The sequence below is a fragment of the Pyxicephalus adspersus genome, chromosome 10 (genome assembly GCF_032062135.1).
Source record: "Pyxicephalus adspersus chromosome 10, UCB_Pads_2.0, whole genome shotgun sequence".
NCBI classification, from domain to species: Eukaryota; Metazoa; Chordata; class Amphibia; order Anura; family Pyxicephalidae; genus Pyxicephalus; species Pyxicephalus adspersus.
The window spans coordinates 28,220,686-28,234,095 of NC_092867.1; the positions used below are offsets into that span (position 1 = coordinate 28,220,686).

A 13,410-nucleotide genomic window follows, 5' to 3' on the forward strand; every position below is an offset into this window, starting at 1 on the left:
AAAAAAAAAAATTCATGAAAAACAGTGTACCACTTCTGGTACAGAAATCTAGACATCAGTGTAACGCCCAGGTGGTTAAACAACCAGCTGTTAGCACATATAAATCTGAGAAGAGCACAGAAAAACAGTGATGATGTTGGAAGTGAAGTACCTTTAGCTGTGCACCCCCCTTTTATGAAGCATAGGTATTGCCAAGATTACTAAACGATCCTGAGCACATTCTAAACCAAACAAACAAAAAAAAAAAAACAAAGGGCTGCAGTGAGTGTTGCCCCAGTGAGGATTAATATTGGGTAGTTATAAGTAACTGCTAACTTTCTGTGATCCTAATTAACTCTGTAATGAATACTTCCAGAGAAATGCAATTCATGTGAGAGAAACCAAGGCAAATATGTTCCTACAACTACATCTTCAGGTCCCTACATCTCCCCATTCACATGACGTGGGCTCAAAGAAGTTTGGCTTTATCAGTGCAGGCTCAGACCTGTGGCAGGGGCAAGCAGTCCTGCACGTCACCTAGCAGCTGACCCCTTACAAGCCACTCAATGCTTGCACTTCTCTACTGGTTCTCAAAGATTTGACAGCAGGCGGCCATTTTAGGGACTAAAAGCTTTGAGTTTTCCCTGAATACCCTAAAAATTCAAACTCAGCAGCTCAATTTCGCCATCTACAAGCGTGTCTTAAAACCACAAGAACAAGGCACTTAAAAGTATTGACTGTTGTCCTGACACTTTCAGAGAGGTTAGGTGTGGGGGCAGGGGAAGCTAAAAAATTATTACCATGACACAATAGAAATGAGAAATTGGGCTCCGATTATAATATTAGAAATGTTTCTGTGGTTTCGTCTAGTGCCGATTTAGCACCATCTATGTCTAAAACATTTTGGGAGCTTACCACAGAGCAGGGTTTGCACACTATTCTCCATAAAGTCATAGTAATGTTATACCCTGGAAGACCATGAAGTATCAAAAGGGACTTTAAAAAAAAAAAAAAAAAAATTTCCAGGAGTTATGAAAACGAGTTTTTTTGGCAATGTACATTTTTTTCAAGAAAAAAAAATAGCAGACACCACAAAAGCTGCTATTAGGAAATAGCACTAAAGGAAATTGGGGTTTATATCTACAAACCTGAAAACTACTGCTAATAGTCCCTCATCATTCTGATGAAATTCGCTTCTATTAAAAAACCTATTAAAAAAATGATTTTTCATGTCCCCATTTTTTGCTATATTGACTACATTTGAAGCTAGGTAACAATAAACCAGCTATTTTTGTGGCAGCACAATATAATTCAGGGTAAAAAAAAAAAAAAAAAAAACATTACAAAATGGAGATAATTATTTCCAATAGTTTTGTCTATACACAGTATTGCTCCGGTCAAAGCTTCCATTCTCTTCCATATTTCAATAGAGAGCTGGTTCTAACAAGATCAACCTTATTGATTTTGAATTTTTTTAATTTTTTAAATGACCCTAAAATGTCTTACTATTACCATCTAAATTTATTTTAGAATTTAAGACACTACAAACTTGACGTATAAAAAAACCTAAATGTATTTTGCAGTATATTTTGCATTATGCCTGACTGTATATAGTATTCCTGTGCAAATCATTTTTGTAAATCTGTTTTTCTATCTGCAAATTCTGCTGTCAACACCACTTTCTTGCAAAGATTTTTAACCATAGCTAAGCAATTCTCAGCAGCACCGTCTGTCTGCCTACTTCTTTTACCCCTTTTGTTGGTAATTTTATAGTCCTAACATTATGACATACTTTGAATAAGCAGTAGTCCTAAACTGTAAGTGAGACCATGGAAGGCTTGCCTCAAGGGCAGGAGGAAGTAAGCAGCTCCATCAACTCATGTACTAGAGATAAAGAAAAAAAAAAAGTGCTATTTAACGTATTGTGATTCACACTAAGGATCAAGTATTAACTGCAAATTCTTGTATTTTAATTTGTCACTTTTTAAGTGTACCACAAATGTTTGGTAGTGCTGGAAAATGTGTATTTCTTACTGTTCTTTCCTCTTTCAATGCAAGTCCATTAGTCTTATTTTACTTTTGTGCAATGTAAAGCTGTTAAGCAGAAGAATTGCAACGATAAAAGCAGAACTAAACTTAAAAAACTGTATGCCTCCTTTAGTTTTAGATAACGTGATGTGGCATATTTCAGTGTGGGGCAATGGTTATCACATAAAAACCTGGTGAAAAGATACTGTGTATTCTTCAGGTAAAATACTCTTTTTGATTATGGCAGCATGGCCAAACCAAGAAATTAGCTTAGAGGATAATCTGGAGGGATCTCAATGGTAATGTCCCAGTTAAAGGTAAAGTTTTGTTTTAATAACGCTAGCTGTGAAATGGGAGATAGGAGCAAAACGCTTTGTGTAGATAATTTTAAAATTTGATACCCATCAGCATATCTCAAATTCCTGCATTAAAGTGGGGAGAGAGCTGTGGGGTGGAGTAGAAAAATAGCAATAATCTGTCAGCCAAGGCTACAACTTTATATCATTTGCCCTCGATTTACAGTCTCTGAATTTTTTGGTTCTGTTGCACCTTCCTAAGAAGATGTTCTAATGTGGGAATGCATAATAAATGGGACAAAGGCATTTTCCTATTCTTAATTGGCTCAGAGAAGATGTATGCTGTTTATCTTGACTTTGCACTGGGTTGATAGTACAGAGAAAATAACCAGCAAATCATGGATGACTTGAGACCAAAATAAGCAAACATATAGCAAACATATAATCCCCAGCTACCCTGTCAAAAGCTTTTTCTGCATCTGTGGAGAGTAGCATGATGCATAGAAAAGGTATCTTTAAGTTCTGATTACTATGTGTTCCTGTTTGACCAATCTCTCCTCACTTCCTATATGGTAGGGATAACACTACAGAGGAAGTTAGGTTAAAATCTTCCAAATACGGTTAAGAGTAGCATTCTACAAACACAGCATTTTATTGCACAGTGTTTGTTCCTATGTTTTCATCTATATTGAGAACATCAGACTGGTAACATTGTGCCTGTGCATTTTTTATCTCAAAAAAGAATAAATGGATTGTTGACACATAAATGTGTGGTTAACAAAGAACAACTAATTAAATTACAATATTTTCCTTACTTAACCTGTACAGGATTGTTAACCATAAAATAAGCTCATATTTTGGATATCTTGTTAAAAGTTTTTGGTATATCATATAGTGTAAAGTATTATTGTTTGTGGGAGAATCCCCGCTTGTTTAGAATACCTTTGCTTTAAAGATATGCTCCCTTAAGAGTATAATGGCCTTGGAGAATTTGGACTTTTTCCATAAACCTGTTTTATTTAAACATCTAAATTACTAGCCCTTTTTCTACACCCTTTTTCTCAAGTCCTAATACATCTCTAACAATCAGATACTGAGCAAATAAAGTGGACCTGAGCCTGCTGACAAAAAAGACATACAATCAGAAATGAAAGTCTTCCTCCTATAATTGTCCTACTGCTTTCTTCAGCACTTTTATGACACAAAACTGATCATGTGATAAGGCCCACGTCCCACTAGCAGGTTGAAGGATGTGATTATAATCCACATGTCAATTGCAATAGGAACAGCAGCAGGTAAGCCAATAACTTTGTTAAAAACTTTACAAAGCATCCAACTAACCGGGAGATAATTTTTTTTCAGCAAAAGCAGTTAGATTTTATTTTTTTTTTTTTAACAAGTTTCCCAGAATGAAACTGAAAAAAAACACTCAAGGGTTTTAACGTGTCTGAATTGGTTAATTATTTCTAGCATAATTCTCTATAACTGTAGAGCCACACACTGTTCATAAACAGGAAAAATAAAGCTGAAGCTAAACTTGGGAGCTGCTATAAATGAAGTTAGCAGATTCCCACATTGATAAATGTGTCTCAGTACATCTCTCGAGTGAATACAAATTTAATGCTCACTGACACAGTACTAAATGCATTTTGAACATTACATGCTGTGTCTGAGATGCCACCAGCCTTCAAAAAAAAGTGTTATTTAGTGCTAACATTTGCATCTGCCATGGTGCTCCTTGTTTCTATGAGAAATATATATTTATACTCAGGTTATCCCAAGATGCTGAAGGAAGGGCTATGGCAATGGGCTGTTTATTGTTCAGGGTTCAATATAAAGGTTTAAAGGCACCAATTCTTGCTTTAATTGGGCCTGTACCATGTGAGGAAAGGAGCATGGGGGAAGACCGACATGACTCGGCAGACAGGGAGCAGACAGCATAGGGTTAAGTTTTTTGGTCAGAGGAGAGGTAAAGGGGGAGGGGGGGAGTAAGGAGGAGGAGATATAGGAGGGGCAGAAAGAGTTAAACGGTCAGGAAGAAGAAGTAAGGGTCTTTTCGAAGAGAGACAGTGAGGGAAGGTCTTTCCCACCCTCTCTCCCTCTTGTTGTTAGTAGAGGTATTGGGTGGCAGTGTGGGGGTTTTGGTTGGTCATTAGTGTGGGCAGTTGGGGTCCTCGGGGGGAGTGTGCTGGTTGTTAATAATTATAGTTTTAGGGACCTATCTATGGTATGGAGTACCTGGTTAATGATTTGGTGTAAATTGTTTTTTGGGGGTCTGCAAAGGAAAGAAAAGTATATATTCATTCCCAAGCTGGGAGTATGGGTAGCTGGGAGCAATTGTGTTTTAAGGTGCAAACTCCAAAAAAGGTATGATGTGGTGGCCTTTGAGGACCAGCAACCATTAAGCTAAAAAAATTTTGGAATCATTATTGGTATGGTATTGTTATTGTTTAATGGGTATTTATTTTTTTAGGTATTCCATGTATACTATTTTGTTTATATTTGATTGTATTCATGTTATGTTTAAAATAGTGGGTATTTACAGAATATGTGTTATTTATAATGTTATTTTGATAATAAAAGTATTTAGTTAATATTTTGGTAATAAAAGGCCTACAGGCTATTTACCAAACATATGGTGTGGTCCTTATTGGGGTAGGGGTTAAAGAGGAACTAAACTGAAAACGGAAAAAAAATACACTTACCTTCAATCCCGCAGTGCAGTCCGATTGCTCCTGGGGGTCCGGCATCAGGTCCTGCGTCGTCCCGACTTTCTCCCGCGCAGCTATCTTCTGCTCTTCTTCCTAGTTCTTCATCCTACATCACCCGACCCAGGCATGACGTAGGATAAAAAAAAATTGACGATCTTTTTGCGCATGGGTGAGATCTGCAAATTTTTCTATTTGAGCGAAAAGGCTCCTTCTGCGCATGCCCGAGCATTTCAGGAATGCGCAGAAGGAGCACCCAAGAGCTTCCTGGAATGCCTGACGTAGTTATCTCGTCTGGCTTTGCCCCCTCATTCATTCTCGATCGCCTAGGCGGTCGAGAATTAGGGGGCGGTGCTGCACCCTTTTTTTTTTAAAAAAAAAGCTGATGCACTTAAAAAAAACAAAAAAAGAAAGACAGAATTTTTACTTTACATAAAAACTTAGTCTCCCCTTTTATGTAAAGTGAAATTTCCGAGTTTCGGTACGCTTTAAGTGTTAAAGTTGTGAGTGGGGTAAAAAAAAAGGGGGGGATTAAGGATTTTTTGTAGTGTGGGGGGGATGCAAGTCTGAGTAACTATGTTTTGCCACAGTCATGTATTTTAAAATCAAATTAAACATGTATGTTTTATAAGCTGCAATTATGTAATAAAAACAATTTATATTTATTTATTCACTGCACAATTGAACAGGATTTGCTGTACAAGCTTCCATTAGATAGTATCAAAATGACTAACCAAACTTCCATTATTGCTCCCATTTGATATTTATAGAAAAGTAAATGTGCTTTCCTCCTACCAATAACTCAGTGCCAACGTGTGATTAACAGTATGCCCTAAAATCAATGCCTGTGAAAAGGCAGGGCATGACAGAGCTCCCACTTCTGGCTCTAACTAAATGAAACAACTCCGGAGCAAGTTGATTCATCCCTCTCCTGACAGCAAGGTTGAAATGAGAAGAGGCACAGTTACTATAATGACCACTAATTAATTATGCTTCAAGCTACCAATGTAAAACGGGAAGGGGAAGAGGAACAGGAGGGGGGTGGAGAACATAAAAGTATACAAACATCCATTTATTTACTAACAAATGTTTATACCTAAATTGTCTAAAATAACTCTGAAGGTAAAATATTGAAAAGCAATCCTATCAGCTGACTTATATTCATGAGTTTCTTCTACATGCTTTACTTTAAATTAAGTGTGCTCTTAATTAGTATGTCTCTCTCATCAGTGCTGCACATCTAATTTTTCAATTAAATTGCAAAGTCACAAATAAGGGTAATTAAAAGAAGCTTGGTTTTTATCAGCCTCTTGCCCTATAGTGACCAGAGACCTGTGTTTGGAGGAATAATGGTAACACAACCCCTCTTGTCGAAACCAACTTATTGATAATATGTACCCCCAACCTTGCTCCAAATAAAAATATGTTTACTTTTACTAAAATCTTTAAATTCTTTGTGCATTTCTTGCAGATCTGTACAGCATAAAAGGCTACTGAACTTTGCTGCTCCCTCACCTTCTGCCAGGTGGCCAGTCTTTTATCCACTTCCTGTAGTTTTCTACAGGTATCAAGTCGCACTTGCTGCTTTGCAGATGTCTTTACTAAGAGACCTCTCTTTTGTTTCCCCAGCTACTCTGGTGCCCACAGCCTATAAAGCCTAAGTTGACCTTTTATTTTTTTCTAGATGTCTTTCTCAAAATGTTCCTGCTAGTTTTCATAGTGAGTTTATCTGTCAGACTGTTTCTTGAACTACGAAGCTTTTATTTTAAAATATTTTTAGCTGCTAAAGAGCTGCAAAGATGAATGCACAATTGTATTTAATATACTGTACTCTCAGAACTGCAATTGTTTGTTTCTCCAACTTTTGAATTTGAATCTCAATTTCGAGTACTGTACAATTTAGGTATAAAATTTTTCATATTTATATAACCATCAGTTAAATATATATACTTTTCAAAACTCAGATTTTGTATGGATCTGATTTTATATGGCCTCATATATCTGTACACATGGTAAAAGCTCACCTCCATTAACTGCACCTAAAGTGGTCGAGAAGTTCCCCTCATTAATAACAATGTGATCTTTAAATCAGATAAATCTTAGATCTTTAAATAGCATATCATTTTCGGTATCTGGAATCTTCATTGGACTGCATCACAACTGTTTAGGTTCATTTGTTATGTAAGGACAGCATTACTATCGGCTTAGAGAAATCTCCTAACTCATTTAAGTGGTTTACTTCTTCAGCTGTGCTTTTATTGGAACAGAATAGTATTCTATGTAAGACTTATATTTAATTAGTCAGCAAAACAAAATTATAAATATGTTGCCTAGTAATACAATCTACTGTGTATGTGAAATGAAGAAAAACAATTTAAAGAAAAAAAACAACAGCTTTCAGAAAAGTTCTATGATTTAACCTAGGAATATATTTCCCCTTGTAGACAGAAAAAAGCAGCTTTATTATTCTTGTTGAGTTTCTGGAGCAAATAAACTATTGGGTCTTGAATGGAACTTTTATGTATAGATTATTTTATTGATGACTGCCTTCCTTGGGGCATAACACAAGAGACAACTTGCCATTGGCATAAACTATTTATTTGTAACGCCATTAATATAAATTTAAAGTTTTTTTTCTTTGACCAATTATGTGTTAACCATGCATATATATATAACAGTCTGCAAATGTTTTCTGCTCCAATGTCTGATAATGTGTAAACCATATAATTTAAAGATAATATAAAACTTGTTTCTGGAACAGTCTTTGCATTGCAAATCCACGTTTCTTAATTGATACCTCTCCCTTTGTATACATCGTAGTTGCAGCACATTTTATAGAGGTTGCAATTCATCCCTATGGACGATGTATTTTACTGTAAACCACACTAAAATGCAGAAGCTAGATTTTTTTTTTAATAATATTTAAATACTGCAGAAAAATGGTGAATGTAACCCAGTGGTTCATTAGAAGCCCACACAGCAACTGTAATGAAAGCTTTTGTATTCAGAAATGCTTATCGCTTAAAGATATTGGTCAAGTCCTACATACCTCCATCACTCTGTGCTTGGTTAAAGCAATATCCAAAAAGCATTGCAAAAGTTATCAAGTTCCAGAGCTTCCGTATCATTTTCTGTCAAACTTTTCTAGGGGTAAATCTGAAATGGGAAGAGTAAAAAAAGTGAAGTTGTGATGTGCACATTTATCATTCATTCAATATAAGTCATGTTGTGAAGAGCTTTATTTAGTTTGTCATCAGTCACTTTTAACAATAACAGGGTAACTGCTTGTTCTCTGATCTCCTGAAACAGGCAATGCCATGACTGCACTTATTGCCATTGGGCATGAAGTTTATAGATAACACTGTACACTGCCTTTTCAAATTTTATTTAATATTTTATTCATTCTTTTATTTAAAGGTAAAATGTGTCAGCACTTTAGAAGATGATAAAAAGTAATAAGACTGACTGTAAAATGTTATGATAGCTACAGCGAGCATCAGTCTTAAAATCAAACTTGTCCTTTTTGTCAGCTTGAAAGATTCAACCTAAAGGTATTAAAATACAAGTGCAAGCACCTATTAAAAAAAGAACACCATTCCGAACCTAAAGTCCATCAAAATTCAACATGGCCAATTCTAACAGCGCCCATGCGCACAGTTAAAAACAAACCACATAAGTATAGTGGTAGACAGAATATCTGTTCAGTGGCTCAAACTAATTAAAAAAACATATGCTATTTTGATATATTGTTAGAAACTACATTTACTGTTTAACAGAAAAAACAATAAAATTCTACTTATTAGTAATTAGTACTCCTGGTATACATTGTACTTTAGTATACATATATATATATATATATCATCCAAGGCATTTCTATAGTCACTTTGCATCACAAATCATATACCAGAAGGCATTCTTGAACAATTCATAGAGCGGTTAATTGAGGTTTTAAACTGTTGCAAAGCAATGGTTGTGAAACAATATGTCAGTACATGGGTACATCTACCGTTCATTGCTAACATAAACCAGTGTATGATAAAAAAAAAAGCTGAATATCTGAAATAATTCACATGCAAGTAGGATCAGTGTAGTGTGCTGAAATATGCACCTGAATTTTGGATTAAATGTTGCATTTACTGTACAGTCAGAACACATGCAAGCACTTTAAAGGACCCTAGGACACAAGCTGAATTTAAACTCTTTGTGAACAATTACGGTCAGTTTTCAGGACTAACCCCTCAAACTAGAAGTATAAAAACTGTTGGTTGGTATTACTTGAAGGTAAAAAAGTGCTAGCTCGTTGTTCACCCTGGGAAAAATAAAGCTAGCACATGATTTTTGTATCAAACAGGACAACTATAAGATCCAAGGCAATAATTTTTTAAAAGTAATGCAACATGATAAAAAACAACATTGTAACAATATTTTTACACCTAACCAGATCTTGTTTAAATTAGTCAGATATAGCATTAGACACAATAGGAAAGTGCTTACAAGGAGTGAGAGAGAACAGATGGTTGACTAGCCACAATTTTCCACATTATCAGTGAACATGCCCTAAAAAGTTTTACATTTTATTAAAAAACTGTAAAACCGGTTAAAAAACAAAAACACTTAATCTATCTGCTTGATTGATCAGACATGACCGCTGCGCACTACTATGGAGCAGATCACAGTGAGGTTCTGCTCTTCTTCCCTGTGTAATCTCTATTGAACAAAACAGTACTCAGTGTACAGCACTTGTTTGTTCAAACGTCACTGGAAACGGTCATGAAAGATTTCCGGCGATAATCATCTGATGTCTCTCTGATGTCTGTTCACAGGAAAATTACAAAAAGTTAACTGAATACAGCCTGAAAATGTGACCAAAGCTGCACTTAAATTTTATCCTATTTATAAAACCAGTCTTCTTCCTAGTCTGCCATTTCAACAAGTCCACTAGTTTCATCATTTTACAGTTCATCTCATTATTAGGGATGAGCCTAGACATGTCAACTTTTTTTACATGGTCCCTGAACATAGTATTGTTACCAAAAGTGCTGGGATTATCTGGGGACTTGGGTAAAAAAACATTTTTATTTATCTTTTTATACTAATAGCAAAGCCCTTGAATGTAGTATTGTCAGCGTAGGTAAAAGTAATAGGTATTTATCAATCAAGGGTTCAGTCAAGCAATATAATGTCACTCATTGTCGTTCATTAGCATCTTCATTCTTGCATATACAACAGGTTTTTGACTTTTGAAAACAAAAACTTTTGAAAACAATACAAATAAATAGAACATTCATAGTATGGTTGTAGGATGTTTTAAAAATGTAGGAACTGTATGGCCCCTTCATCACTAAAACCTTGCCCCCATAATCTCCACAGTTAGACAGCATTGCCATAGGTACAGTGCCCAGATATCCGCCCCTTCGCCCTGAGGAATGAGTACATGGGTATATAGTACAATTTACCCATTCCAAGAAAGCGGTAACTCAAACTGAGAAATAAACACACAACACAATAGATAAAAACAAAAAAGATATTCTTTCTTTACCCATAATTGCGTTTGAAGGATCTAGTGATGTCCAAAGGTAAGATCCCAATGGGATCCAACCTGTGCTGACAGCTGCCTGGTCTCTGTCAAGAACTCCATCCAGCTGCTAAATAAATGGGTGGTATTCTGCATTGTGTACAAGAGACTGACAACTTCTTCTGTTACAATTTATCATTCAAGAGGTCATGGTAGTGTTTTCAGGTCCTCAGTGAGTGACCCCTACACCACCAGCTACACTTCCTTCTGCTCTAATTTTCTGAACTCCATATTCACATTATCTTTTAAAGGCAAGGAAAAAATTTGCAGACCTAAGCTGATTGTCTCACGTACATTATCTTTGAAACAATCATATATCTTTGAATACACCGATTGCTTTAACTTGTTTTCATTGAAGGTAATGTCTATTTTTATCTAGGTGCCATATGTTTGAACTGAACAAATTTACTTAATCCCACATTATAACAAAGCAGCCATGTATTTGATGTTGTTGGACAAGTAATATTTGTTTCTTATCCTGGATGTTCAGTGTTAAATGCAACTTATGATGATGTTGCCCGAACATATAAAAAATATAAAGAGAGGGTGAAATCCAATATGTATATGCTTACCTTCAATAAGTGTTGCTATAGATTTATGTGGACTGCTGGTTTTGTCATCCTTATAAATACCTATAAATTTCTATTCTAGCCACTATTAGATTTTATTCTTTTCCATTCTATTGTGCACCAATGCATTGTATTCCAAGCCATCCATTTGTTATTCTCAGAAAAAAAAAAAACATTTTTACAAAATGCTGTAGGTAGGGATGAGCAAACATTTAATATGTGTAGTAAAGTGTGCTTGTAAGGAACTTACCCATCCTGCGAGCCCGCGGTGTCCCTGGGGATCTCAGCCATAGAGGGAGACGCCGCTGTAGCAGGCAGCATGGCCGAGGCTGCTGCTCTGCTCGAAGCTTGTCTCGTTCTGCAGGCGGAGGGATCCATCCTGGCCAAACTATAGTTCAGCCAGGTTGCAACCCCTTGCATCCCTTCGGACGTGGTTACTGAAACTCCTGCTCTCAGCACTCCTTTGCATGTGCAAATTAGTGCACGTCCTAGGGGTGCTGTGGGAAGAGGTGCGCGTGCTACCATGCGTCCCTCTTGTACTCGGCTGCCTCGCCGCGGGGCAGGACATAGTTTAAATTCCCTGTGGCCAATCAGCCACAGGGGATTCAGTTAGTCTCCTATCAGACGGTGCTAGGTGGCGCAAGGTCATTGGTCACTCTGGCCATTTAAGGAGAGCCTGTCCTGTACACCCTTGCCCGCTATAAGCCTCTGTTAACACAGTGTGCTTGGGTGCATCCTTGTGTTGGTTTAAGTTTATCTGCTTTTGTCATCTCCATAGTGACCTGTTCTGAAGCTGACTCTGCTTCAACTCTGCCTGCCCTGACCTCGGATTGTTCTTGACCTGTCTTTGCCTTACCCTCTTGTACTTCGCTTGTTTGGACTTAACCCTTGTTGTGCTTTATGACATTGAATAAAGCCTGATTGAAGGATATCTGGAGTTGGTTGTGGTTTGTGTGCCCAGGCGCATTACAGTGCTTTCCTGAATCAAACAAGTTTATCGTTGGAAACGAACGACTAATGACTGTTCGTCCAATAATCGTTAACAAAAAAATGCACAATGACGCCGATGAACAAGGATTGTCGCTGGAAATAAACGATCGTCCTGGCGGATCTGTTTGGGTGACAAATTCTGCAGTAAACTTTCTCCTTTACATGTCACTTCCTGCATCGTTCAAACGATCGTATCAAGCGTGTGTACATTGGTGGAATATATTTGAGCGATCGTATCATTACAGCATGTACGGAATTGTGCACAATACGATCATTCAAAGTAATCGTGCATAATTGTTAGTCGTTCATTTTCTAACGACAATTATTGCACGTGTGTACCTAGCTTTAGGCATACACCCTAGTTTTTCATTAATGAAAAAAATTTCACAAAAAAAAAAAATAATGCTAATTACACAGGTCAACAAAAAATTAGTGTTGATAATCATTAGAAACCACAGCAAACTTTGCTAAATCAGTTTTTTGAGCAGATTTCAGATCTGTTTTCAGTACCTTTAAAGTGAATGTTAATACATCTTCAGTGTGAAGTAAAATAAGGCACATGTACCCTAACATGTACAGTTCCTGAGTTATGAGTACTATTCTAGTTAACATTGTACATGCATGTATTTGTACTAAAACGTGAGCACCATTGAAGTGAATGGTAATACATCTTCAATGTGAAGTAAAATAAGGCACACTGTGGTATAGATCTACTGGACAGTGTCAGTCAGGTACCATTGTTTTTCAGAAATGCTTAGAGTATGATTTTCTTGTATACTCTATGTCCCGATTGTCGCAGTACAGCATTCAGCAGTAGTTAGCCATCATACTTTCATTCCAGAAACCTTGGTAGCGATGCTCCATTAACTGAATGTCCTGGTGAAAACATTCTCCTTGTTCGTCACTCAACCTACCAAGATTTTCCCTTTCCGGGAAGAATTCTAGATGTGAGTGCAAGAAATGTATTTCTAATGACATGCAACAACCCAGTTTCTGGTATGAATCAAGCAGATTCTGAACTCCTTCCTTGTATGCATGAGACTCATGGTTGCCCAGTAAATTTTCACACAGCCCCTTGAATGCATCCCAAGCTTATAGCTCAGCTGCTTTGTTTATAATTTATATATTTTGTTTCTTTAAGTCTGGATCGTTAAGGCAATTTCTAGGCATGATGACAAATGAAAACAATCGCAGTTAGGGCAGTCTCTAACCTTAAAAAATGAAAACGGTTATTAAATGTTGTAATATGTTAAGGCTATTTATAA

The 13,410-nt window shown here is 36.6% G+C and overlaps 1 protein-coding gene across 3 annotated transcripts in view; it reads right to left on the reverse strand.

Annotated features, from left to right (window-relative positions):
* Positions 1-13,410, reverse strand: part of LOC140338838 (protocadherin-15-like) — a 548,986-nt gene that overhangs the window by 466,746 nt on the left and 68,830 nt on the right. For all 3 annotated transcript variants that reach the window (XM_072423159.1, XM_072423158.1, XM_072423157.1), the window contains exon 2: positions 8,061-8,167. In XM_072423159.1, coding sequence (XP_072279260.1) covers positions 8,061-8,139 — 79 coding nt within the window. In that variant the 5' untranslated portion in view covers positions 8,140-8,167. The remainder of the gene's footprint in view (positions 1-8,060; positions 8,168-13,410) is intronic.